This window comes from Cladophialophora carrionii (assembly GCF_000365165.1).
Source record: "Cladophialophora carrionii CBS 160.54 unplaced genomic scaffold supercont1.8, whole genome shotgun sequence".
Taxonomy (NCBI): domain Eukaryota; kingdom Fungi; phylum Ascomycota; class Eurotiomycetes; order Chaetothyriales; family Herpotrichiellaceae; genus Cladophialophora; species Cladophialophora carrionii.
The window spans coordinates 814839-841537 of record NW_008481833.1 but is presented as its reverse complement, the minus strand read 5'-3'; the positions used below and the strand labels follow the sequence as shown (position 1 = coordinate 841537).

General features: G+C 54.5%; 11 protein-coding genes across 11 annotated transcripts; 1 reads left to right on the top strand and 10 right to left on the bottom strand.

Annotated features, from left to right (window-relative positions):
* Nucleotides 1-251: 251 nt before the first annotated feature.
* On the bottom strand, nt 252-3333 carry G647_08966 (uncharacterized protein; the record flags this gene model as incomplete). The annotated part of the gene is made up of 2 exons (XM_008733271.1): nt 252-2690; nt 2755-3333. The coding sequence occupies 2 exons, from the start codon at nt 3331-3333 to the stop codon at nt 252-254; spliced, it is 3018 nt and encodes a 1005-aa protein (XP_008731493.1).
* An 864-nt stretch (nt 3334-4197) lies between these two features.
* On the bottom strand, nt 4198-4915 carry G647_08965 (uncharacterized protein; the record flags this gene model as incomplete). Its single annotated transcript, XM_008733270.1, has 2 exons — nt 4198-4488; nt 4550-4915. The coding sequence occupies 2 exons, from the start codon at nt 4913-4915 to the stop codon at nt 4198-4200; spliced, it is 657 nt and encodes a 218-aa protein (XP_008731492.1).
* A 551-nt stretch (nt 4916-5466) lies between these two features.
* Nucleotides 5467-7243, bottom strand: G647_08964 (uncharacterized protein; the record flags this gene model as incomplete). The annotated part of the gene is made up of 2 exons (XM_008733269.1): nt 5467-5650; nt 5739-7243. 2 exons carry the CDS (start codon nt 7241-7243, stop codon nt 5467-5469), a joined length of 1689 nt encoding a protein of 562 aa, XP_008731491.1.
* Nucleotides 7244-11502: 4259 nt separating this feature from the next.
* On the bottom strand, nt 11503-11946 carry G647_08963 (uncharacterized protein; the record flags this gene model as incomplete). Its single annotated transcript, XM_008733268.1, has 1 exon — nt 11503-11946. The coding sequence occupies one exon, from the start codon at nt 11944-11946 to the stop codon at nt 11503-11505; it is 444 nt and encodes a 147-aa protein (XP_008731490.1).
* A 447-nt stretch (nt 11947-12393) lies between these two features.
* On the bottom strand, nt 12394-13216 carry G647_08962 (uncharacterized protein; the record flags this gene model as incomplete). Its single annotated transcript, XM_008733267.1, has 5 exons — nt 12394-12424; nt 12488-12572; nt 12632-12768; nt 12852-12915; nt 12970-13216. The coding sequence occupies 5 exons, from the start codon at nt 13214-13216 to the stop codon at nt 12394-12396; spliced, it is 564 nt and encodes a 187-aa protein (XP_008731489.1).
* A 1066-nt stretch (nt 13217-14282) lies between these two features.
* G647_08961 (uncharacterized protein) lies at nt 14283-16332 on the bottom strand (the record flags this gene model as incomplete). Its single annotated transcript, XM_008733266.1, has 6 exons — nt 14283-14637; nt 14752-15034; nt 15113-15531; nt 15592-15856; nt 15932-16192; nt 16266-16332. The coding sequence occupies 6 exons, from the start codon at nt 16330-16332 to the stop codon at nt 14283-14285; spliced, it is 1650 nt and encodes a 549-aa protein (XP_008731488.1).
* A 1155-nt stretch (nt 16333-17487) lies between these two features.
* On the bottom strand, nt 17488-18510 carry G647_08960 (uncharacterized protein; the record flags this gene model as incomplete). Its single annotated transcript, XM_008733265.1, has 1 exon — nt 17488-18510. The coding sequence occupies one exon, from the start codon at nt 18508-18510 to the stop codon at nt 17488-17490; it is 1023 nt and encodes a 340-aa protein (XP_008731487.1).
* A 585-nt stretch (nt 18511-19095) lies between these two features.
* Nucleotides 19096-20655, bottom strand: G647_08959 (uncharacterized protein; the record flags this gene model as incomplete). The annotated part of the gene is made up of 5 exons (XM_008733264.1): nt 19096-19204; nt 19281-19469; nt 19535-20117; nt 20188-20282; nt 20360-20655. The coding sequence occupies 5 exons, from the start codon at nt 20653-20655 to the stop codon at nt 19096-19098; spliced, it is 1272 nt and encodes a 423-aa protein (XP_008731486.1).
* A 578-nt stretch (nt 20656-21233) lies between these two features.
* G647_08958 (uncharacterized protein) lies at nt 21234-21983 on the bottom strand (the record flags this gene model as incomplete). The annotated part of the gene is made up of 1 exon (XM_008733263.1): nt 21234-21983. One exon carries the CDS (start codon nt 21981-21983, stop codon nt 21234-21236), a length of 750 nt encoding a protein of 249 aa, XP_008731485.1.
* A 1370-nt stretch (nt 21984-23353) lies between these two features.
* On the top strand, nt 23354-24235 carry G647_08957 (uncharacterized protein; the record flags this gene model as incomplete). Its single annotated transcript, XM_008733262.1, has 2 exons — nt 23354-23376; nt 23434-24235. 2 exons carry the CDS (start codon nt 23354-23356, stop codon nt 24233-24235), a joined length of 825 nt encoding a protein of 274 aa, XP_008731484.1.
* Nucleotides 24236-24445: 210 nt separating this feature from the next.
* On the bottom strand, nt 24446-26468 carry G647_08956 (uncharacterized protein; the record flags this gene model as incomplete). Its single annotated transcript, XM_008733261.1, has 5 exons — nt 24446-24836; nt 24899-25579; nt 25634-25831; nt 25900-26201; nt 26322-26468. 5 exons carry the CDS (start codon nt 26466-26468, stop codon nt 24446-24448), a joined length of 1719 nt encoding a protein of 572 aa, XP_008731483.1.
* Nucleotides 26469-26699: the final 231 nt, after the last annotated feature.

Here is a 26699-nt window from a genome sequence, read left to right as displayed (position 1 = left end):
AGAATCCTCGTGGTCTTTATCCTATCCCATCCTATCCCATCACGTCCTTTTTCTAACCTAGTCCAATTCAATCTGTATCTCGCCCGCACACGTATTACAGAGTAGCCTACACGTTAGCGTGATTAATCCTGATCCAGACCTTGATCCTTGATCAATGCTCAATCATAATAAAGTCGCATCGAGGCCTGCCGTTCAATCATCACCATCATCATCACCATCACTATAGCCATATAGCAATAAAATAGCTCCCCTTAATCCTCACTCATTTGCGTCAGCTTTCTCGTCAGAGCTAAACCCCTACCATCCTTCAGGCTGGGCGGGCCACCAAACCCACCAAACCCACCGAACGCCTCGGCGGCATGTGCTTCGACGTCCCTCTTCGCCTGCACGACCAGCACGCTCGCGCCGATCTGTCGGTCTCGAATCAACCTGACGACTCGCGTGGCCAAGGGTCCCAGGGTGCGAGAGTCCTCGCGCGGAGAAAAGGAGGAAGAGGACAAAGTCGAAGGGCCTGACGGGGACAGAACACCCGACCCGGACATGCCACCCGTATCTCCTCCTCCTCCTCCTCCTCCTCCTCCCCTCGCGGCGGGTCCAGCGGCTGCTGCTGCGTAGTGCGATCCGCGACCGAGGATGAGCAGCGTTTCGGCCGAAGAGGGCTCGGATAGGGCGGTCGTGAGGGCTTCCAGCGCGGGGACGTCGACGTCGAGGACCGTGACGCGGGCGCTCGATTCGCTGGTCGAGATGCTTGATCGTAATACGTCGAATTCGTAGTCTGTCGGCGTCTTGGGTGAGCGCACTTTATTCACGTCGTGGTGGCGGCGGTGGTCGTGGTGGTGGTGGTTCTTGTCGTCGTCGTGGGCAGGCGGGTCCACGTCGACGTCCGAATCACCACTGCGGACGCATAGAATCTTCAGGTCGACGAGGTCGTTTTTGGCCAGTTGAAGGCCCAGGCGCACGCCAAACAGGTCGTCCTCGCCATCGGGTTGGTATAGTGCGACCAGTCGGTATCGTCCGCTGTCTGGCAGTTTGAAGTGCACGGTGGAGTTCATGTAGTCGCCGCCCAGACTGATGCCCGTGAGCGTCCTGCTGAGTTGACGGTTCGGCCGTTCCGCCACGGGCGATTCGGGCTTCGAACCGGAAGTGTAACCGGCATTGGCACCGTTGCCGGGCGGCGTGCACAGGATGCTCTTGTCGAGCACGACGCCGACGTGGCATAACGACCTGGCCTTGTCGAACATTTCGGCCGCGAGCGTGGAGAACTGCTTGTTCGCCAGCGGGTCCCCCGGCTTGGTGTCAAACAGGCTGGGATACTCGGACAGGGTGCCCGTTTCGGACCAGGGAATCAGGACCAAGTCACTGGCCAGGTCTCTTGCCCGTGAAATCAGCGTCCCGGAGAAGGAATAGTCGGGCACGACGGCGATCTGCCCGCCGACCGCAATGTCGCGCGACTGGCCGAACGTGCCGAACGCTTTGATGACGGGGTCGCGCCCGGCGAACTCTTCAATCTCGGCCACGCGCATCACGCTGGAATTTCGCTCCGTCAGTTCCATGAGTCGGAGGCCGTGGACTTGCAGCGGGCGACGCAGCGTCGCGACCGAGCTGAGCGCGTGGGCGTTCTTCATCACGGGCGGCTCGTCTTGAGGGTTGTTGTCTAGCCCGTGCCCAGTGGCGGTTGTAGGCACGTGTGGCGGTTCTGCTGGTTCCGGCTTCTGCGCGAACAGGGACACCATGGTAAACAGACTGGGCAGGCCGTCGAGACGCAGGTAGACGAGTATGCGTCGGGCGACGTCGGTCTTGCGTAGTTTGTCCGCTTCGCCAGAATCGGTGTCATCGTCGTCGGCGCGCTGGATCGGGTTCCCGTCCCAGTCGATCTTGCCTTGTTTCCAAAGCTCGAGCTTCCGCTGGTAGGATGGTGGGTAGAGCCACACGGTGAGCGGCGTGGTCGCGAAGGTGGTGATCAGGGCCATTACCACAAAGATTGTGAACGTACGCGTACTCAGGATCTTGGCCTGCAGACCGATGTTCAGCACGATCAACTCGACGAGACCCTTGCACGACATGAGTACGCCAATGGTGAAGGATTCGCGCCAGACCAGTCCATTCAGCCGCGCCGCCAACGTGCCACCAGCAATTTTGGCGAAAAAGGCGATTGCGCAGACACCGACGACGTAACCCCACGTCAGGCCGTTGTTGAGGAGCCCCAGATTGGTGCTCAGGCCGGACAAGGCAAAGTAGAGAGGGAGGAATAGGACGCTGACGAGATCCTCGATCTTCTCCGTCAGCTTGATGGCGAAGCCTCCTTCGTGGGGAAGCAGCAGGCCGATGATGAATGCGCCAAAGATGGGATGAATGCCGATTATGCCCGTGAAGAACGCCGACGCCAGAACAAGGAGGATGGTGAGGGCCACGACCGTCTGCGTCGGTCCATTGGCGAGGCTCCCGGTCCTTCGCAGGAACCACATCATGATAGGTTTGACCAGAAACACCAGGAAGAGGATATAGCCTACAGCCACCAGCAGAATCCATAGAGCCGTGAGACCCGCGCCGGAGTTGACGAGGGCGACGCAGAGGGCAAGTAATATCCAGCCGACGACATCGTTGCCCACGCCTGCCGAGAGAACGATCACACCGACAGGCGTCCCGAGCAGTTTCAACGACGTCAGGATACGGCACAACACCGGGAAAGCCTGGATCTTGTCAGAGGAGCCGTAGATTTCAAAGGGCAGACCGGGCAAGTACGATCAAACTTACCGTGATGGCCATGGCAACGCCGATAAAGAGCATATAGACACCAAAGCTGATGGGAGCCAGGCCTGCGTCGCTCCGGAAGTCCCGATACAGGCCCCATGCGATGGCACAGCCGAGTCCAAAAGGAATAGCCATGCCGAGCGCACCCACGCTCAGGGCAATCCGCCAGTTGCTCGCCAAGAACCGCAAGTCCACCTCCAGGCCGACGAGGAACAAGAACAACACCAAGCCGAGGTTTGCCGCCAAGGTAAACGCCGGCATGGACTCGGTGGGAAAGATGTGAGTCGTGAACCCAGGGATTCTGCCCATGACCGAGGGGCCCAGAAGAATGCCCGTGAGGACCTCTGCAATGACCCGGGGTTGGCGGAGTAAGGCCAAAGGCCAATGAATGATGCGGGTCATGATAATGACAATGGCGGCCTGGATGATGAAGAGGATGATGGGGTTTTTAGGGTCATAGTGACTCGGGTTGACATGTTCGAAGACACCGCCTTGGGGCGTTGCTCGGTTCGCGGCGGAACTGGTGGCTGCGGTAGCATTCACCGTTCGGGTGACGAATTCGGTGACGGTAGCGGTAGCCATGTTGGTCGACGCTGTCGTCTGTCGAGGTTGAGTTGCGCGCCGGACCAGCCGAAGCAGCGCAAGATAAAGAATGAGACCAGAGTTGGTTGAAGAGAGCGTGCTGATGCCTGAAGGTTGCGAAGGTTGGGACTGACTTCAGCTAAACTCACTTCGATGGCGGTCAGATGCTTCCACAGACGGCAGTGAGGGCTTGGAACGGCACCTTACGGACAACAGATGCGTCGGCTGGGGTGTTCTTGGTGCTTGGTACGCCAATGATGATCAGCTAGAAGTGCCCGGTCACGGCCAATCTTGCATGGAAAGGTCATACGATGAGCAGGTTCTCGACATTCCCGGTGGCTTGTGCCAATGCGCTTCCCAAGGCGAGAATCTCGTCACATGCGGTTGCCCGTCTTGCCGAGAATAACATGGCTGCCTGTCACATTCCTGTCCATGTCGGCGGTCAAGGGCATCACCCGAGCACGCAATTCCACTTGAAGGATCTAGATCCCTGCATGGTCATCGCTCGGCGCCCAGGGTCCAGCTGGCTGAGGCGGGGCGCCGAAGTCACAACCGCCTCGTGATGGAGGTCGAGTGACCGTAAGAAGCGAAGTACGGAGTATAGAAGACGAGGATGATCTGGGGGAAGGCTTCTTTATTCTTTCAAGCTCGCTTACGCCATGCAGGAAGACAACAGGCGAAGCCGCGTCCTTCAGTGATCCTGTGCAAGACCTTCGCAGCTCCACTTTCCCTCTGTTCCGTCTAGCCGGGACACTGGAGGATGATAAAAGCCTGGCAGTTCCCTTCTACCCAGCACCGACTTCTTCCACAACCCCCCCGGCAGAGTCGATGGGACGAAAGCTGAGACTTCTCGTGCTGGCACCGCTAATACTGCGTCCCGTCCGTCCTCTGCATCTTCCACCCAATGTCCTTTGCCCACGCCAGACTGTTGAACTCGGTCATGGCCATATTGATCTGACTGCGGTCGTCCGTCAGATATAGCAGGTCAATGCCTCGGATCTCTTCGGCGCCTGAAGCCACACCGGTGGCTGCCCAGTAGAATGCAATGCGGCTGCAGTCGTGGAAGATGTCCAGTATGGTAAGGAGTGAGATGGGTGGTGCGTTCAGTGTAGCCGTGATGAAAGCGTCTTTGCCGGAAAACGTGGCGTTGCCCAACTATTTGCACCAGATGGCATGGTCAGATTGCGGATTCAAGGACGGAGATCAGAGGGCTTACCGAAGTTCCAGCGAGTGAATTCATGGAATCGCTTGTCCCTAGGAACTCGTCGGTGATCAGCTGTTGAGCTGTGGAATCCGCGACATTGCGGTCTGCGTGACTGAGGACGGTCTTCCAGAGGCCAACTATGCTCGTTGCCTGGGCGTCGCTCAGACACGCAGCGACAGCCGGGTCCGACGAGGCCAGAGGAAGGGTCGGCGCAACAGTGACGGTAACGGCCGGAACGGTGACGCTGACGGTCGATGTCACTGCGATGGTATCAACGACAGCTGGACACAGTCTGTTGGCTCTGCCGAGAAGTCCCAGGTAAGCAGCCGAAGCAGACGACGCAAAAAATAGCAATGTGATGATCCCCGTGGCCCACATCATGGCTGATCGTGAAGAAGCTGGATGAGAACCTGAAGATCAATGCCAACCAGTGGCAACGACTCCTCGCGGGTATGCGCTTATATACAAGTACTAACCCTCACGATCTCCTTGTGCCAAGGGCGACCGGCTGAAGATTGCCAGGTATCTGAGACAATCGAGTCCGGATGAGCTTTCTTGTGTCACCGTCTGCCGACATTCTTTTGGAGCACGGAGCCGAGTTTGGAAAAGGACGCACTGGCATGCAAAGAGCTGGAATTGGAAAGTCGACGCAAATGGGATTGTGTATTTTGCTGGCGCTCGAGTTCCGTGTTCCAACAATTGTTTCGTATGTGCGGACATTATGGGACATAATCAGTCATTGCAAAGGGGTATCTATGTATTGACAGCCTCCACCCCTTACATCAAGCGCCCTCTACATAGACAAGGCATCGACGCGTGGAAGCGTTCCTGCAGACAGGTATTGCTCGATCTCACAGGACCGATGTGAAGGCAGGGCACAACACATGGCGGTAGAGTCGAAGGTCTGCCGTTTCAATGACGGCTCACAATCAGCGATGTCGTTTTGATTTGTGGGCCAGCGGGCTGGCGGTCGAAGGCAAAGCCGACGGACGTAACGGTGCATGGCCTGAGCGGAGAGGGGTCTGCATGCAGAAAACACAGATGTATGGCTCGGGCCTCCGCCGGTGGTCGATGCCCACGCAGGTACTGTGTAACCATTTGGTACACGAGTCGCTAAAATGGCCTGGTCAGTACTCGTAATGGCAGGCCACACACAGGCCAGTCCGAAACCCACAGGTTCAGAAGAGGCTTGATGACTTACCATTGAACCATGGGCACCGAGCCGTCCGGGGTAGATGACTTGCATAGGCAACGGAGACTCAGGTTGCTTGCGAGACCATCCATATCGGTGCTCGGTGTGGCGAGATCCGGATCCGTGATCGTTGTCGGCGATGCGTTATATGAAGCATATTGGCCCTGGTGCAGGGGAGGCGAGGAATGCAGCTGATTGTTGTCCCCATGCGAGGATGTGGATCGAGAGCGGTCCTGTATGATTGCTCGTAGGACCTGTTGGGCATTACCACTCGGCTCTTCTTCCATCAACGTATCATCATGAACGTTTGAGCCAAGAACGGGCCGCTTCCTTCGACCCTGTTGTCCGTCGGAACTCCTGGTGTTTGTAAGGCTTGACGACGAACCCTGATACGAGGATTGCCTGGCAGAGCTGGCCGAGGCCGTTGTAGAGTGGGAATCGGTCTTGGAATGACCATGCAGCCGGATCGTCTGAGGCTGGGTGGGTTCATCGTTCCCGCAGTACGCGAAAGAGTTGCCTTGGCTGTGAAGAAAGTGAAAGTCCTCTTCGTCAAAAGATTCCACCTCGCTCTCGGATGTCCCATCTAGGTCCATATCGTCAGCGACCTTTGTGATGACTGTTTTGGCCACACCGTTCTCGTCAATGGCCAGAGACATAGACCCTCGCAGCGCGTCCCTACTGGTGCTCAGCGTCCGCGAGACGGGGTCGACTGTTAACTTGAGCGGTGAAGAGCGACCCGGTCTATGCATGTTGTGGTCATGCGGAATGAGAGAATTGCGGCCTCCGACGCTGCCTAGGTTCGGCAGCTTGAAGCCGCGTTCATTCCGCACTCCTGTGTCTGTCAAGCTTCTCTTCAGACCCGGTCGGCCATCCTTCTTCGGAGAGACGGGGCGTCTCAAGGCTTCCATAACAGAGCGAGTAATGGATGGCTTCCTTGAATCTCCTCGTCGCAGTCGCTTGCTTTCCTCTTCTCGCTTCGACTCTTCAATCTGATGCGCGTAAGCCGGCCGTTCAGGGACCAGGTGTGGTGGGAAACGGCTCGCATATGGGTCACCAGTCCCAAACCTTCGTGCCGGTGAGCTCAAGAACATGCTTGGATTTTCCATCTGCGGCGCAGGAACTCTCGGCGACGTTGTGAAGGGAGCTGGGAAGGCAGAGGTGTCGTTGTGGGAGTAACTGGCTGAACGGGGCAGGGCAGGTAACTCGTAAGGCCGCTCTTCCAGAGCCGGATTTGTGGCCACAAGACTGGGGAGGACTGTCGATGAGGAGGTGAACGGAGGAGTCGGTGTCACCGGGCTGAATTGGAAGTGATCTTGATATGGCTGGCAGAATGAAGGGTCGTGGAAGTCGACATTTGAAGGATCCCAGAAGAACCTTTGATTGGAATAGGCCGGCGCTGTGGCCGGGCCCGTCGAGAACTGGTGAGCATAAATGTCCGGGGACAGCTGAAGTGTTGGGAAAAGGCCTGGGGAAGGATGTTGCAGATATCTGCCAGGAGTTTCTGGAGGTCCCATTGGGGCTCTTTGATTCGAAGCCATGGCAGGGTCTCGCAAAATATGGGGTGTCTATGTCCTTGTCGATGTAATTGCACGACCACAGAGCTTCCACGGTGGTCTTGATAGGTCACAATGCAGTCTTCACATCCAGCCCTGTGCCGATGGATATGCCAGTGTTCAGCCTTGTGCCCTCAGCCTCTGTGTCATTCCTTTGCCGATCGACTCTTTGCTCGTCCGTTGTAGTCTGATACCCGCTCTTGTCAAGGATGCCTCTTGACTTTCGAAGGGGGGTCGGAGCGATATAACGTCTCGTGCTCGAGTCTGTCTCTAGAATAGTTCCGGACCCACGCAGGCAGTCAGGCAGACCAGTCCTGTATGGAATCGTCAGCAAGGTCTTTGTGCGGGATGAGCAACAATACGTTTGACATCCGTCGACCTTAGTCTCCGACTGAGCGATCGGCAGCAATCGTTCCCTTGCAATACTAGGTCTCTTCTTCCACCGCTGGTATCCAGGCCCGGGAGTGTTCCGTCAAGGTCCCGCCTTTCTTTGATCGTTTCTGACCGTCACGTTTGGTTTGCTCTCGCCAGATCGTCTGCGCTGCGTCTACCGGGAATTCTTAGCGGGGCCGGGGAAACGTTGTATCGCAGTTTGAGAGGGGAGAAGGTCCGTCCGCCGGTGCTGGAATGCTTGGATAAATTCGCAACAGCGTGCTAGGTCAGGCCAACAATGCAACTATCTAGACCACAATGATAAGGAGGAGTTTGGGATTGATCCCCTTGATACTCGGTACATTGAGACTCATTTAGAAGAGCTGAGACATCGGATCCATGATTGGGTAGGCAGAGACGGGCGGGAAGTCTTGAGGATGGAAGCCGCCAATGTCGAGCTGGGATGGGACGAAGTGGGATGCTGGATTGTGGATGGAAAGTCAAAAAGTCTGCAGTTCTGACAGGGACCAGGGACAGGCATGGAGCAAAAACACGGGCTCTGAGATGAGAAGACGTCTGCATTGGCATGGGATATCAATCATGGTGGAGTTCGGCGTGCAATATACGAAGGCAGAAGCGGCTCCAGGCACATTTTTGGCAAGCCTCAAAAGGCTCAGCGGCTTATTTAGCCAGGACTTGTGTGCCAGTCGATTGGGAAGGGATAATCGTGGGCACGCGAGAATGGAGCCCGGACGAACCAGCTGCATGTGCGCCGTACTGCGCAGTCTGCAAGTCCCTGGTACTGTACTCGTGCTCGTCCGCGTCACCGGTGAGCTGGCTCGAAAATAGCAGCGAGAAGCGCGCCATACAACCATGACGCTCTGCGTCGCCAGGCAAACCCAGGCAACCCGACGAAGATGCCTGTGCATGCCAGGTGCAGTGGTCGGTGCAGGGGTGCAAGATGCACGGGTGTGCCTGAATGAGCCCGCGGGCATGCCTGGGCTAACTCCCGGGCGCTCCTTCTATCTGTTTTCTGCCCGTGCCTGCTTAAGCCTATTTCGTGCGTGACTCTATATCCGACCGTCGCTAGAATTTTCCCCAACTTTTTGCTCCGTGGCTTTTCCAATTTCCGCACTGCCAGCTCAGTGGATAGCCATGGTTGCCGATCTGAAGGCTATCGATATGCCCCAGTCTCGACAGGGTCTCCCCTATCGACGATGATGAAATGCCACGATTTTACAGACTCGCTTGGAAACCTCATCCGCACACTCCAGCAGGCTCACTTCTCGACATCGTGGAATGGTAGGAACGGTCTGCACCGGGAGTTTTTCTGATCGTCAGGGTCTCGGGGAGTTCTGCCAGATGACTGCACTGTCACATCTGGGGTGATTGGGCGTCCGGAATTCGGAAGTGCCTGAACGACATCAGCACAAGTGGCTCACTCGCATGCATGATGCGAGTAAAGTTAGCGACTATGGCTCCACCGTCGACCCAAAACCCCAGAGGAGGTGGTTGGTGGGGGCTTCGGAAGGGATTTAGGGGTTTGCGAGATGCTTCCTCGCTTCCTCGCTCCTGCTTGTTGAGCATGAACCATGTTCGTCGTCTACCAGCCATCGTCCATTGCTGACCTGTTCGTTTTGTCAGCGCGGCCAAGGGACGCTCACCATGCTTGCGCCCGCGTTCGACGCTCGGCATGGATGCCCTGTGGCCACCTTGGTTCGCATCTGTTCTCACTCGTTCATCACGGTTCCTGGATGACTGGGAGAATTGAGAGGATCGACCGGAAGGATGAAATCCATTCTGCAGCGCTTCCGAAGCAACCATGGCAACTCGAAATTATCCGAAAGACAGCCTCCGTGCTAAGGGCTCTTGACAAGCGTCTCCTGTAGACATCCAGGATGGCGGGTTCGTGTGTCAAAGCGACTAACAACATGTTCACCATGGCGTCTTCCTCCGCTACAAGCAGCATGTGATATCTCTCCGACTCTCACTGCAATCACTAACGCCGAAACTGGCAGGCCCCGAACTCGCTGTTGCGGGCAGCAAAGTGAAACTGGGGCGACTTCCGCTCGCTGTGCACGATCATGGTTTGCTCAGCTGTTTCATCCATCCCCGACGATGCTAAACTCCGTGATCGTCTCAGCAAGCCGGGATCCCCTAGCCAGCCCTGCAAGGCTGCGATGGGCTATTCGTCCATGCCAGCTGTCACTTCGGCGGACAGCCGTCACGGCTCGCTTCCGAGCATCTCACCTCATCTGGCTTTGATCCGCGGCTGTGGTCGAACCACATCCATCAAACCCCCGACAAAGCTTGTCGAATGCCAAAGCAAATAGTCCGAAGCTGGCTCCGTTCCCCTCCTCCACCCCAGACCCTGGATGCTAGCGGATGGTATTGACTGTACTCGTAAGGTGCATCGAAGACCTTCAACTACCACCATGGGCAGGTCAGAGCATTCAATATCAATGCCGATGAAGAAAGACCTCAGCCGGGGACGACTGCTCTCTAAAACGAGCGTGGACAAGACGAATTGGTGGAGTCATTGGTTCAAAGGACCCTGCAGGCTTCCGCTGATGAGTGGCCGGTACTTCTCTGGACGGTTAGGTTGACGGCGATGTCAACTACGGGACGGCCCTCGATTCCACACAGTTGCTTGATCGCATTCATCCAATGCGAAGCTGGCGCGTACCTTTCTTGTTGAGCGCAGACTGGGTCTCTCGAAGAGGCAGGGATCAGAGTGTCCGGGAGCTCCCCGCAGCGGTGCGAAACCAGTCCTCCTTCGGTTCGACCCATTTTGCGGTGGTGTGAGCGGTCTCATGCAGTGGTTTGCTGCCCCTGTGGGAAGTCGTCGAGAGCTGGAATGCTTGTCGCAAGTCAAGCACAACCGCCATTGGACATCTACCACGCATGCGGGCATCGAAAGCAGATCCCGGTCAACTTATACTTCCAACAAGATGACATCGCTTTCGCGAGGACAGTGGCGATTCGATAAAGCACCTAAAATTGACAGCGACAGTAAGCATTCAGTCGGCCACTTCCGGCGTCCAGAGCCCGGAGGTGGAGAGCTAGAGGCGATATTGTGAGTCGACTAGAAAATGCGAGTGTTGTGCCGAAGTGTCGATTACAGTTTCATGATCCATTCAAGATAGAGGTAGCAACGGGGTTTCTGAAGTTCAATTCATCGCATACACATCGGGCCATGGCTGGCCCAAGCGCTACCAGGTTCTTAGGCGCAGTAGGAGAATAGGTCGTCCAGCGTCCTCTCACTTATCTCATGCATTTCGTACACTGAGCACATCATAGACTGCTCAATCTGTACCCGTCTGCTGATTCAATATGCGCGCCGCCGCCGCCGCCGCCATGGGAATCCGTGGCCCACACCGGCGTCCTCTCGCGTTCGACTCTTCCTTTCTTCGGACCTTTATGTTTCCTCGCACCGTACAAAATGGGGGACCCCCCCTCCCTTTCCCAAACGATCCCAAGTCCTGGTCTACCTGCTCCGAGATTCTCGCATGGTTCTTCTCCAGCCCGGTCCGTTGCAGTGTGGGCGGGCGGTCGATTCTCTCGCCTCTCGCCTCTCACACCGCGTGTCCCCCAGCGCTGAGAGCTCACACCATCCGGCAGCCATGCGTCGGCAGCGGACGCTCGAGGACGAATAGGCTTTCGCTGAAGCGGATGGCTACCAGTTAGGTGCACACGTCGAGGAAGATCAAATCGTTATGCCCAAACAAGGCGGACAGATATGCGCCCCGGTCTCCGAAAATCGATTTGCATCGACGTTGAGATGTGTGCGTGAGAGAGTCTAGCAGGTGCTGTGCTCCAATCTAGAATCCGGCGCTTGGTTCGTTCAGTCACAGAATCTGACCGCCAAAGTTGGATATATAAGGTAGGATTGAGCAACGAGGCTCGCAAATATGGAAAAGCTTCACTCTAGCATTTGTCTCCTCCTGGGCGATCTTGCCTTCCTGGAAATTGAAAAATACGTGTTCGTAGAAGACCACACGGCCCTCTGCCGCTTTTTCGCTTGGGGTTTCATGGCTCAGTCTGAATCTTGCAGAAACCATGCCATTTAGATGCGACGAGGCGCCACTCGGCTCCACAACCAACATGTCCACGTCAAGACGGAAATCGACCCAGTCACGAATCAGACCATCAAGCATTTGGCCAAATTCGTGGGCGGTCATGGGTGGCTTCGAGTCGTAAAGGACGTCATTGTGAACGTAATTTGGCAGCTGTTCAAACTTCTGCACGCTTATGCAGAGTGCGTATCTGGAACATATTGTGCGGAGGTCCATACTAGGTAGAGTCTTCCACCACCAGGAATCAGGAATTGACGTTTAAAAGAAAAGGGGTTTGTGGTCGTCGTGTCTGAGCAGGAGGATGGGGAGAGGATGGGGACTGGGAGCGCCCACGCCAAACTGACAGAGGCTTCAAGTAGCTGAGGTAGATTTGACTTGGCTTCTGTCCGCAATTGAGCCATTGCTCAGAAATCCTCATCGTGGAAGAGCATTCGGCGAAATGTGTGTGGGAAGATTGGAGAGATGGGAACTAGAAAGGGGGAAAGAGTGATTTCCGGTCCATCAAACCACCCACACTTGCTTATTGGGAGTGTAGGAGGTTTATGACAGCAGCAAAACCGAGGCAGCTCGATGGGCTCCCTCTTCGTATCTGTTACGATGCTTCAAACATTGCTTCGACCGTTGACTTTTGGAGGAGTCGACCCTACCTCGATCCCTCCACGATCAGGGCAGATTGAAGTCTACAACCATTCGCCTTCACCCATCCACATTAGTGGGCGACAACACACTTGTGCGCGTGTCGAATCACGGTACTTACCCTACGACTCGTCCGTTCTTTAGCTTTTGAACAGCTTCATTGAACTTGCTCCTCCCAACCACCGTCGGCTCCAGTTGGAGCTTTCCTGTCACCAAGAATCAGCACAATTACAGGGGCTTCGCCCGTCCTTCTTTCGTGCCTCACCTCGTCTCGCAAATTTCAATGTCTCGGCTAGATCAACGCGACCGCTCGATAACATGCCCTTGATTGACTGGTTTCTCAACCAAAGCCGGGCGGGGGCTGCGTCGATGTGGTAGCTGCCCTTCGGGGGAAGCCCAACACTGGTCCTAGTCAATACCTTGTTCTTCGCTTCTTCTCGAGCGGTGAGAGGTGAGAGGTGAGAGTTGCGCAACGTCTTACGTACCACATGACCACGCCGCCGCGACGTGAGCCGAGATAATCAAGCGAGACCGGATAGGATTGTACAGCTGCCAAAGTCAGCGGGATGCGAAAGGTGTTGTAGATTCTCTCACAGTCCATACCACTGACAAACACCCCGTGAGCACCTCCATCGGTGATTTCCAAGATCCCCTTGACCGGGTCTCGCTCCTTCAGAAAGTCAACAAACTCCTCAGCACCAAGACTGAGTGCCAGCGTTTGGCGATCCTCTCCTGTATCCAGTACCACGAGTCTTATGCCCATGGCACATGCCAGCTGAACACCATGAACTCCGGTACCAGCGCCTCCCCCGGGGAAACCAGCCCAGTCACCAGCTTTGAGCCCCAACATTGAGCTTGATGAGAACTTCAAAAGGCCCTGGCAAACATCGCTATCAATATCCGTCATCGAAGATGGCACAGACACTGTGGACTCAGTAGTTCGACCGACCGATGCTGGGAATTGGAACCTTCTCCCCGGAAACAAAGAAATCGGGACCTTCATTTTTCTGTCACACCCCGTCTCTGTAAGTTCTTCTGGTTGTAGTTGCAGCTTCCAACAGATGGTGACGATTTCACACGCACTACCACACCTGCCCATCCCTCTGGTGGGATCTCCATGTCCTCGTCGTCCTGTCTCAGCACCCGGCGCTCTACAGGATCGGAACTGTGAGATATCGCGCGAGGGGTACAAGTCATGGTCATTCAGAGGCAAGAATTATACGCCGGACTCACCCCTAGGATGAATCTGAGTTGAAAAGTCCAGGCAGGTATCAGTCAAGTCGACTAAGTTTGTTCCATAGAGAATCATGACTCTCTCGCAGTTGGTTCGTAATTGTCATGCAAGAGATATACAATTACCTTTCTCCTTTTTCGCCGAATTGGACCAACCTGAGCCCGAGCCCTTGTTTAGATATCCGAGACGACAGACTCGGATGCCTCTGTGCTGGACCGCTCGAGCATCTAGACGTCATTTTGCATTTGACAGTGAGCAGTGGGTGAACGCTTCCAGTTCCTTGGAGCTGGCACAACGCGGACCCGGAGGAACCATCAGCGATTTTCCATTTCGGGGCAAATCATTGTATGTATTACAATTCTACTCCCGCAAAGTACCTCGTATCAGGTACCGGTACATACATGCCGCGGGTCTCATATTCGAGAGTACTAGGTATTGGCCATGCCCTTTGAATGCGTCTCTACCGCCTTCTCGCGCCTGACAGTGGCACGCCGGGACTGTGGATTGAGTGTTCAATGTGCAGCCCCTGTTCTGTGTTTCCGTGTACCGACACCAGAGTCAACGAGGCTGACGGGTGCCCAATCGTTGTAGAAGACCTTGGTCCCTCGACTTTTGGTGTCGTCGGTGTCTTGCCAGGAAGTGAAGGTCGTACTCCTGGCTGGCTGGCCGCCACACCAGCACCTCAAGCGGTGTGCACAATCTCCGGTGGTGCATTTGCATCTGGGTGGAAGCCAAGTGCACGCTTCTTTTCGGCGAATTCGCGTTCCATCCGATAGGCCAAGGGACTGTCACTCGCAAAGAGAATGTCCAGATCCTCGAGGTGCCGATCGGCCGTCTCGACGTAGAACAGCCACACGGGGATGAGTTGGAGGAAGTTCATGACGGCGAACATGATGAAGACCCACCATCCCACGGCGCTGATGACATAGGGGATCACCTCGTTGATGATGGCGCCAAAGGCGGCAAATGACACCATGGACAACGAGACGCCCTTGGCTCGTGTGGCCAGAGGAAACACCTCGGTCGGGTAGACCCAGCTATTTGACAAAGGAATGTAAGCAAAATCGGACTCGGACTGGTACTAGTAGTCGAAAGTGCGCCGAGCCCAGTGGTCGGGGGCGCAAGGGAGCAGAGGACCGAGTTGGACTTACCAGCAAGTGATCCATGTACTGCCGAAGCCACAGGTGTACAGAAAGACAAAGGCCACCACCGCGGCACCATATGCCCTTTTCTTGGTCATGTCGGTTTCGGGCGTGTTGATGGCCTCTCTGGCCAGGGGGCCTGCGATGAGCAGAGAGCCACCCATGACCAACAGACCAATCAACATGAGTTTCCTTCGTCCGGCTCTTTCGACAAAGTACATGCCGATCGGCACGCTGCAGGTATAGGAGATGAAGTTGAACCCGGCCAGCAGCATTGGCAGATTGCCCTTGACTAAAAGCCCAGGCAGTAACAATCCGGTCAGTCACTTGGGTCATGTATTCGACGTGAAATAAGGTGCGAGGTACTCACATCCACTGAGACCGAAGATGATGGGTCCATAGGCTGCGATGGCGTCCGGGCCACAGAGCTTCTCCATCGCTTGAATCCCCATGGCGAGGCCGACGCGGCGACGGGTATGGAGAGCATCCTTTTTCCAGATCATGGAAATGAATCCATGAGCCGAGGATGTCGCCTCGATCCGGATGGCCTCCTGGATCTCCGCCAACTCTTGCTCAATCGCCTGTGCGGAAGGCCGAAGGCGGCAACGACCGAGGATCTCTCGAGCCTCTTCCACTCGGCCTGTCTTGGCCAAATAACGGGGCGTCTCGGGCAGGAAATTGGCGACGACGACGATGAAGAGCAAAAATACCATTTGGAAGGCCTGTGGGAACCGCCAGGCAAATTGAAGAGACTGCGTCTTGAGCGCGGCATATTCCATCCAGTATGTCCTGATCAATATCAGTAAGTATCACCCTTTCGATTCAGTGACATTTTTTTCCGGGGCTTACATCGTCGCCCCCGCAACACACATGGTAAACTGCACAGACACGTACGCGCCTCGCAAGTTGTAGTCTGCAAGCTCGGACGTCCAGATCGGCGCGATGGTGTTGAGGTGGCCGCACCCGATTCCGCTGATGATGCGTCCACAGACCATCCAGGAGAAATTCTCAGCCGAAGCCAGGAGACACGCGCCAAAGATGCCCCAGACGCAGCCGAGTTGAATGGATTTGAGTCGCCCAACCTTGTCGGCGTAGCCACCAGCCATGAGGGCACCTATGCAGTGACGATTGTCAGTATATTTCAGGATCCCACGCGGGTGAGTGTTGGATCTTAGAGGAGGGTCCCTACCGACGAGAAAGCCGAGAAACCAGAAGCTCACAATGCCACCGATTCGTGCCGCATCGTGTGAGGTTCCTCCGGCGGAGTCCATGTGCTCCAGATAGTCTGGATTGATATTGACCAGACTCATCACAGCAGCGTCATAGCCGAAAAAAAGCAGACACGTCCCGGCGAGGACCAGAATGCAGACCACCATGGGCATACCCGAGAGTTTCAGGCATCTTGACCGCGAATATCCCCCGGGTATGTATTTGGACCAGGCAGGCTCAGCTGATACGGTAGTCATGGTAAACATCAGCCAGGAAACATGAGCATGTCAACGAGAAGCTCTGGAGCAACATACCCTGGAAGAATTGCTCAGGGACCGGGACGTGTTCCACCTTCTGAGCTTCCATCTTTTCGTCGGCCATATTGTCAGACTGATTTGAGACGTGGTGAACAAGCCAGCAATACGAGGGCCTGTACCGACGATACAGGTCAACAGAGGAACTCGTGGTAGACCAAGGAGTGCTGGATTTAAGTAGTAGGTGTATCTGATTTGGCGGGACGCGATACCTCGAGGAGAGGTTACCATAAGTAGACGCTAACGTCAATCGTGGGGAAATCGATGCCCATTCGATGGTCAGAGTCTATCCAGCAAGGGGGAATTCTGGGGAACGGGGACGTATGATGGAGAATAGGGAAGATTCCCCGGCCGGGTGCGAGCTCATTCCGTCCTCCACTTGTAGCGTACATTGACACGGACAGACTTGTAGAGTACGAGGTACCTCGTATGGATGCCCTGAGGAGGCAATGCACAACATTCGCCGAAATTGCTGAAGCCAAAAGGGGATGACGGGAAGGCTTTCTTCTCTTGTTCCAGATTCCGGTGGGCCGGATGTTGCCATCAGTCTGTAAACTTGTCGTCGGCTGCTCAACTGTGGATCGTCTGGCGTGGGAGACGCTCTGAACAGGGAACGTGTGGGCGTCGAGAAAAAAGGTGGCGCATCAGCCGGTTCCCCCTTTCTACATTGTGGTTTCTGTATGTCGCGAAGAGCCACCAACCCTTTGTCGATCGGACCCGACGGCGGCGAACATTGTTCCTCCTCAGTTCCCGGCCAATTTGTGTCACGAGTCCCTAGGATCCGGCCACAACCGGGGCTGTGGAGGAAGGGATGTAGCCTTGTGATTTGTAGCTTTTGAGGCGAGCCGACAGATTGCTTCATCCAAGGTACTATTGCGCCTGACATGTGGAGGTTGCTTGAGCGAGACTACCAGAGGGTCTCCTTCTGGCCGTCTTCTGGCCTTCTGGTGAGCCAGTCTGTAAAGCCGTTGCACTATAGCAGACTTCGTGAGACTTTGTCAATGATCCTGTTACAGTCAGTCGGAAAGGAGATTTGGAGAATACAGTAATTATCATGCAGGCAAGCAAGATCTAATGGGGCATACGGTACTGTTGAATTGGTCCAGGGCATTTGGTCAAGTAATCGCAATACTACCTGGTAGTAGGTACTTCACGAGTCAGGGTGCACCCTCTGCTCCCAGAGAGAATGTATATATCTCTCCGGTGACCTGCCTACGTCCTGTTACGTTTGGAAGTTTTGCAGTGACTTGACCGTGTCCATCACCGTGTCTGACAGGTTCCTCCACGATACTCCCAGGATCTTGACGACTTTGGAATTATCGACCTTGTAGAACCCGCCTTCTGGATATCCACCGCCATCACTTCCCTCGGCAGGCAGTCGATCTCCTGATTGAACGTGATGCTCCCGAACGATGTCCACCAGCTCCGCATTGCAGAAATAGCCCGCAGTAACCAGAAAGCGCTCATTTGCCGCTCCGGCCTTCTCCAGTGCCAGGACATGGCAGAGGGCGAGGTCACGCACGTCGACCCACGTAAAGGTGGGGTTGGGCGGGATCTTGGCTTTGAATTTCCCCTGGACCAGATCGCGGATGACTTGGTTGCTGGTGTTGAGATTGTCGAGGCTGCTGAGGTGGCTGATCACGGGTCCCAATACTTGCGGTGGACAGAGAGTCGTTAACGAGAAGGAGGGGTTTTCTTGCTGCAAGAATTCCCACGCAGCTTTCTCGGCGAATGTCTTACTGGCCCGGTAGCCGTTGGCCACGTTTTCCGAGGCCTGCTCGAGAGTGATGGGATTCCAATCTTGTTCGGTGTAGGTGTGCCCTGGCCACGAGCCTTGGAAAGGGTTGACGACCGAGGCAAAGGACGAAGTAATGACGACTTGCTTAACCGTGGGTGCTTTTTGGATGATGGATTTGAGAATGCCCGTTGTGCCTTTGATTGCCGGATCCAGGAGATCTCGTTGAACGTCGGTCACGTTGAAGTGAAATGGACTGGCCGTATGAATCACCGCTTCGAAGGGCGGGTTTGACACAACGGCGTCGTCAAAGGCATTGTCTTGCGCGATGTCTTCCACAATCGCAAAGTCCAGTCGGTCCTTACCGATCTTGGGGTATGCGGCTCTGATCTTCTCAGCCTTGGACGTGGACCGCACCGTCGTCACCACACTGTAGCCTCTTTGGATGAGATAGTCCAGTACATGTGCAGCGATGAAGCCCGAACCACCAGTTAAAAGGACGCGTCTCATGTTGATCGATTTGCTGTTCTCGTGCGTTCGTCCGTCAACAATGCGTGGCTTGCGGGAGGTATCGAATCATGTCACGACGATCCAATATCGGCTCCAAGGAAAGGTGTACATTGCACAGCTTCCATTGTGAGATTTCTTTATATCAAGATCACTCGATGGACCTGATGTTTCTGACACGCACAAGCCTGGTGAAGTTCTTCAGTCGTGCCGACGCACGATTCGGCGAAGCTTGAGTGTCCCGGCGAAAATGGGCGACTTACCCAAGGCCGAGGGGCTTCCCGGGAGATGCCTTTCCATGGCATAAACGGACAGTAATGACTTTGAGCTGGTGCAGAAACAGAAGCCAGTTCTCCTCGATTTCCAAACCGTCAAACTCAGACACGACGACTCACGATCTTTGATGAATTTGCGCAGAGTCACCGGCCAGTGGTCTTATGCTCCAACCAGTGGCCATGTACCAGGTACCAGGTACTAGTACTTTACAAGATCTGATATAAGCCCAAACAACAACTCCCAATAGGAACCCATCCCGTCATTCCTGCATATGAGAGGTGAAATGATTGCCCAATACCACCAGCCTCTACTTCAGAAAGGCGGGATCATTTTCATATCCGTGAATTTCTGGAAGACCGAGTGTATCGACTCGATCGAATCCACGTACCCGTGCCAGCCAAACTTGCGAGCTTTGCTCATACTATCAGCATCGGGTTAGCATTGCCTCTTCTTCAGCTGGCCAGAGAGGCCAGATGTCGAAAAGAAAGGGTCATTACCTAGTCTGCCAGGACCAAGTGAGCTCGAGCGCAAACTGCAGGAACGCAAATGTTTTCTCCGGGTTCTGCAGTGGGTCGGTGTTGAGCTGGTGTTCTTCTTTCAATTCGACCCAAGCTTGTCGAGTTGCCGGCTCCTTTGCCCACTCGATGAAGTTGAATGTGGACCGAAGCTTGCCTTTGGGACCGTATCTGTCGTCGCATTCATGATCAGCACAGTCCGAGAAACGCCGGAGATGATGGATAGGTAGATGTACCCCCGGGGCACGAATGGCAGCTCTACCTCGTGGTAGCTGCCATTTTCTTTAGGCGACATCCAATCCAAGCCAAACCACGAGGCCAGTATGGGCCAGAGTTTCCCAAACGTAAATTCCGATCCGTCAGTGATGTTGAAAGACTCGCCTGCGGTACCTTCGGTCACGACCAGCCACTCATAAAATGTCCCGAGGATGAATCCGGAGGAAATGGGATGGTTGTTGTCCCAGGATGTCAGGTCACCGGGATATTTCAGAGGTTGGAGGAGCTTTCGCTGAATGGAAGCGTATACTGCCAGCGGGTAGAAGATGGTCATGTCGGTCCCGGCGACGGCTGCCAGGATCCATTGCGGCATGGTGACATTGCAGCTCGCTCCAGGGTGTGTCGTAATGTACTTCGCCAGTAAATCTTCCTGAGTGTAGTAGAAGTTGGGTCCCAGTTCCACCCTCGCCGCGCCCTCGGTAAGTGGTACATTGACGGGGCCTTGGTGAACACCATAATTCTTGCCTCCGGTCTGGAGGACGATACGTTTGGGTTGAACATTGGCTTGATCCAAGGCGAGAAGGAAATTCTCAAAGAGCCGTCCTGTATACACGATGCGCGATCAGCGAGTGAGACGATTTGTCGACCGTACCACCCAGACCGATTGTCTCACCGTTGATTTCGGCCAAGTGATCGGGATGACCAAATACTTCCGACTCAGTATCTAGCCTCGCAACTTGTACATAGCCAAAGTAGAAAACATAATCCCTGGAGAAGAGGAAATGTCAGAAACGGTCAATGTCTGCTCCCGGGCGATCTCCAGCTTTTCACCTGGAGCAACGTACGCTTGGACTTTGTGTTTGCGTAAGATACTGGCGACCTTCTCAGGCTCCCACAGCAGATCCACCGGTACATGTTCGACGCTCTCCGCATCTGTGGTTGGCGGCCTCCTTGACAACGCGTAGACTTTCTCCCATCGATTCGGATTGGCACTGAGCACATCAACCACGGGTTGGCCAGATTGACCGCTTGCGCCCACGACGATGGCTCTCAGACCCTTCAAAGCGGGATCTAGAACAGGCAATCCGTGGAAAATCCCTTCTGAGCGTCCTTGGTACATCTTGCTCGTTGCGCCCGACATGATACCTGAGATAATGGATGTATCGATGGAATCACGACCTCCCAGATACTAGGTATAAGAAAGAGCACTTGCAGAATTACAATCTCCATCAAGATCAGGCTTTGGCAGCCTCAATCTCAATAGTGATTGCACGGGATCTGGAAATGTGGAGATGATGAGGGCCCAGGGGCAAGAGTACGAAGTAGTGCCATTGCCTTTCGGCGAATTTGACAGCATGTGTCCTCGTCCTTCAGTTCCGCCCCAGATCACCAGTCAAAGCACGAATGTTACAAGGGGAGAAAAGTGTAACCTTCTCTTTTTTCGGGGGACTGGATCTCGAGGCGCAGGATAAGCCATCACTGATGTCAACGGGTCACATTCGATAGCGGGGGTTCGGATCACTTCATGGCCGGATGCAATTCATCTAACACGTCTACAATCCAGTTCAACAAGCTGAGGGATAGCATGGGCCATTACCGACATTGGGATCCTGAGCGAAACCACCACGTGTTCCTCGTCGCACACGAGAGATCATTTCACAGTGCCTCCAATGTACTTACACCAGTTTGGACTGGGGTTGCGAGCAATCCATCCTCCATCTACAACAAAAGCTGCATGTGGTCAGCAGAGAACGGAATGAGGACAAATTCTTGGTGGGGTTCCTTACGATGTCCAGTGATATAAGATGCTTCATCGGAAGCAAGGAACAGAACCAACTGAGCCACCTCCATTGGATGCCCCGCGCGATTCATCGGTATGCTCTCAAACAATTCTTCCCGGAGCTTCTCGTTTTGCAGTGTTCCTTCGGACATGGGAGTATCCATAAACCCAGGACAGACGGTCACGGCACGAATTCCGTCTCTTGCATGGTCCATGGCGATCGTCCGCGTGAGATTGATCAATCCTCCTTTGGCCGCATTGTAGGAAGAAAGACCGTAATCTCCTCCAATGCCGGAAATACTGGCAGTATTGACGATCACTCCCTTTCCCACCAATTTCATGTGGGGGATTACGGCTTTGGCCAGGTAAAACGCACCACAAAGATTGGTCATGATGACTTTGTTGAAAACGTCAATGTCGTGGTCGACCACGGGAACTATCGGACTCAGAATGGCACCATTGTGGAACAGGACGTCGATCCTTCCAAGCTTTTGCATGCATGCATCAACGGCGGCGAAGCAAGACACTGGATCTGATGGAATTACATCTGTCAATGGGAAGTTCGATGATCCACACATAGGAGTGGTGGTGTAAAGACCCAGCCACGAGCCCATAAGAGTGTCGAGAATGGTGAGAATGCTAGGTACGAGGTTACCAACCCGAGACGTCGCACTGGTGGAAATGGGCATTTCGACCAAAGCGCTGCGATGCGTTCCGTTCCTGTTCGATCAAGTCTCGTCAGCAGCTTGCCAGCAACCGCTGTCTGGGTGCGAACTGGAACGATCTTGGGGTAAGCCTGATCTGATCCCAATGGATGCTGAACATCTGAATGCACGATGAGACAGTACCTGTAGGTCCGTGACGAAGACAATTGCGCCTTCATTTAAGAAGAGCTCGCATGTTTGTGCTCCGAGACCAGAAGTGCCCCCAGTGACGAATATCACTTTATCGCGAAAGCGTCCTGTCATGATTCCAAGTACCAACACAGCAAATACAGCAATGCAAGTTAAGGCCAGTGTAGTTTTTGATTGCAATATGGACTCGCCTTCAAAAGGCTTGGAAGTGAGGCTGAGAGAAGAGCGTCTCAAGTTGAAATCCGGCTGCCACTGCTATCGCTAATCCATGCCTGCGCGTAGAACAACGCAAGGTCTTGGTTACGTGCTAACGAGAGTAATGAGCGACAAGAGCCTTCCTTGGACGACCGAAATGGATCAGCATCCGGACTGGATGGTCAGTGACGTTCGCCGAGGTCTAGGTCTCTGCGTCGACGGTCAAGAGACGACCAAAGAGCTCTGGTGGTCCAAATTCGAGGCTGATCCGGGATCTCCGGCGAAAGTACCTAGTATTGACACTTGGAGACTTTTCCGCATGGGCAAGTCGGGGCATCCACGGGGAAACATGCAGGTTAGCCCCCAAGGGTCTCCTGAACACACTTGAACCCTGTGAAACTGGATTCACGGTCGTCCAAGTGCGGGTCCGGCATTTTTTGGCTCACCTGATTGTGTCGAGCCAAATTCGGCGAAACGATCGACCACCAATTTCACTCTGGCCGGTGTCTTGTGACTCGGATTGACACCTCCCAGCTACGTACTCGTACAATGGGATTCATGCCACTGACAGTACTGTAGGGTTGGGTTTCACGGTGAAAGGTCACCACGAAACATTACTGAAAGATATAGGTACCTCATAATAAACGACCTCGAGATTGTTGGTCCGGACAAATTGTGGTGAAGAAGTGAAAATTATCATGCAGTGATTGCCGTGTTTGTGACTCGGTGTCACATCAGGCAGGTATGCCGGGTAACGCACTAGTCCTGTTTAGCACTAGTGCCTCATATCTCCGCTTAAGCACCTCGGCACGCCCCTGTGCGGAGTACAAGGTACGGGACTTAAAGTACCCTTTGTAATACTCTACCAGAGACAGCCCGAGGCATTCAACAACCTTGAACTGGTTTACAGTTGCTTCCTGGCTATCGCGGCCTCCTTGTTGATCGCTCTCCTACATACGACACTCTGTCTCCGTTGATCAGCGCCTTGTTCAACACGTCGTGTCGCAGTAATGGCACCCATGTTGATGACAGGGTAAGGACGCGGCCTAGTCTACACGAAACAAAGCATTGGTACTGACCGGAACAAAAGCGTCGGCCTTGTCACAGGAGCTGCCTCGGGAATCGGGCGAGCCTGTGCGAAAATTCTCGTCGCCGAAGGATGTACGAGGCTCGTACTCTCGGATTTGACTCAAGATGGCCTCGAGCAGGTCTCGCAGGAACTGAAAGACATCGACACGACGGTGGAAACGGTTCTCTTCCGTGGTGATATGAGCAAAGAACCCGACGTCGAGCAGATGGTGGAAGCCGGGGTTTCTAAATTTGGAGCCATTCACTATTGTATCAATAGTGCGGGCGTGACCAGTAAACCCCGGCTACGGACGCACGAAATGGAGACGGAAGCATTCGATCGAGTCATCAACGTCAACCTTCGAGGATTGTGGTTGTGCGAACGGGCGCAGATCCGCCAGTTCCTCAAGCAACCCGCCACGCTCAAAACTCGCAATCACTCCGAAGCAATACCTACCCAGCGAGGTGCCATTGTGAACATCAGCAGTATCTTCGGCATCACGGCTCACCCAACGGCCGGAGCTTATCCTGCCTCGAAAGCCGGGGTCTTGGGGCTAACAAGGACGGATGCGGTGGCTTATGCGACAGATGGGATTCGAGTCAACGCCATCTGCCCCGGTTTCATCGACACACCTCTCGTGGCACAGGCCAAGGCAGCCGGTGCAGATTACCACAAACTCGTCAATCTCATCCCATTTAGACGGATGGGTAACCCAGAAGAAGTGGCGGAAGCGGCGGTGTGGTTGGTAAGTGAACGGGCAAGTTATGTCAGTGGAGTAGAACTGCCGGTCGACGGTGCTTGGGTCCGAGCGTGCAACACATGAGGGGGAGTGTCTTGAAAGACCTAGTATCGCCTAGAATTAAATGTTTAGAGTTCCATCTACATGGTCTCATTTTCCTTCGCAATTGAGACTCTGGTCGGACTCGTGTGATGTCTTCAATGTGAGCTCCATTCCATTGAGCACATCGCTTCACCTGAGACTGGAGCTTCAAAGGGGACCAAAGAACGCACCGGCCAGAAAATAAAGCATGCTTTATCTCTCCAACACACTGCCATGCTTAGATGCCTCCTCGCGTCCTACGATCCAGCCCTGGTAATTGTTGTCCAACGTCTCATCCAGCATTTGCATGTATGAGGGCAGACCCCCTACCCAACTGAGAGGTTGCACTTTCTTGCCCGGGATATTGGCACCGGTCCACCAGCTGTGGAGAGACGTCAGCAACGGAACGGAGATATCACCAGGAAAGAGTAGACTTATCTTGCCCTGGGGGAGAAGCGTTGCCTCCCACCTCTCGCGAATCTTTCGAACCCAGTCATTGGCCGATTCTTCTGTCGCCTCGATGGTTTCCATGCCCTCGGCCAGCGCTCGTTTGATCAGCTTTTCGAACCATCGGCCTTGGAATTGGATACAAGATGGACCATTGCTGGAGATCAAATGTTAGCTGACGATGGAAGTACCTAGGAGCAACAACAGGGACCTCCATACGAAAATGTCGACGGTGCTTGCGGTCCGAAGAGAAAGAACATGTTCGGAAACCCGGGCACGGCCACGCCCACCGAAGTCTTGACTCCGTCGCTCCAGTGCTGCTTGAGGGTCTGTCCGTCCACGCCCCGAAGGTCGATATCCATGAAACCGCCCGTCAAACCATCAAACCCCGTTGCCAGAACGATCAGGTCGACATCGACCTGCCCTGCCGCGGTACGAATGCCCGTGGCGTTGATCTCTTCGATGGGGAACTCGTTCAAATCGAGGATGTCCACGTTCTCCTGGCTGACGACCTCGAAATAGTCCTGCTCCAGGGATGGACGCTTCGCACCGAACGGATGCGGTGGGACCTCCGGTGCCAATAGCCGGGCCTTCTCCGGATCTTTGATGCGTTTCAGTACCATGCGCCGCCAAAAGTCGTAGGCGGCGTCGTTGGCTTTCTGGTCGACATTCATGTCCGCATAGCCGGCGACCCAGAATTTGAAGCCGCCGTCTTGGATGAGAGAGTTCCAGAAGGCTTCACGCTGTTCACTCGTGTCGTCGAAGGTCTTGCGTCCGTTGTTTTGGTATGGAACACCGGCATCGGTCTTCTCGCACGCTTTGAAAGCGGCTTCGTAAGTCCCGTCATCTTTCTTTTTCTGCTCTTCTCTGGCATCTAGGCCACGCTGTTGCATGGGGAGGCTAATCAGTGCCATGTGTCAGACTGCATCCGACGAGATAGAGACAGCACCTTACCAGAAATTGGGCGTGCGTTGACACACTGTGAGATGCTTGCAGACCTTTCCCGCCTCTTGAATCACCTGAATGCCACTCGCTCCTGTTCCAATGACGGCAATTCTTCTGTCTCGAAGACTGACTTCATGGTGCGGCCAATGTGCCGTGTGATACATCTCGCCTTGAAAATCGGCAGAGCCTTTGAGATCCGGCATATACCTGTCTCTTCCTTAGTCGTGCTGCAGAGTGAAGAGGAAGAGGAGATTCAGAGAGAGCCGGTGACTGACTCTTTGGCCGCAAAGCCCACGTTTGCGAACAACCATTGACATTTTGTTTCGGTTCCGTCCGAACAACGCACCCTCCATCGTCGACTGTCTGAGTCCCAGAACGCATAGATGACATTTTTGTGATACTCGATGTCCTTTCGTAGGTCCCACTTGTTCTCGACGTGTTGGAAGTATTTCTGCAGCTCGCGGAATCCAGGAAAGCGTTCGGAGAAGGCGAAATCCTCCCAAATCTCCTTGTCGAAGAACTGATAAGCCGGCGAGTCGCTATCAACGCGAGCACCAGGGTCTAGACCCATGATCAGCTCGCTGTTGGGTCTGATCCACTACTAGGATCTGTCCACTTACACTGATTCCAATGCCTGCAATACGTTACGTGTCAGTCAAGGGGACCATCGTTTTCTCATCTCCTCGGCAGAAGGGACTGACCAGACACCTCCAGATCCCGAACCTCGCTCGAAAATCTTTGCGCGAAGCCCCAGATTACGCAGCTTGGGAAGCATAGTATAGCCCCCGAAACCGGCGCCGATGAGGACGGCATCGTATTCGAGATTTTCGCTGATGGAACCCATGGCCGGTTGGGACTATGCGCCGCCGGTGGTGAGCTTTTCAAATGCTTGAGATCTAACCTTAACGGAACCAATGCAGCCTCTATATGGTCCTGGGAATTGCAGAACGAGTTGACAATAGTTGACCACTTCCAACAGAATTGTCCCAAGACCGTTATCTCTAATTGACACCCCTGGCGTCATGAGCTCTCGCCGCACTCCCCGGAGCGTAGAATGTGCTAGGGACCTGTCCAG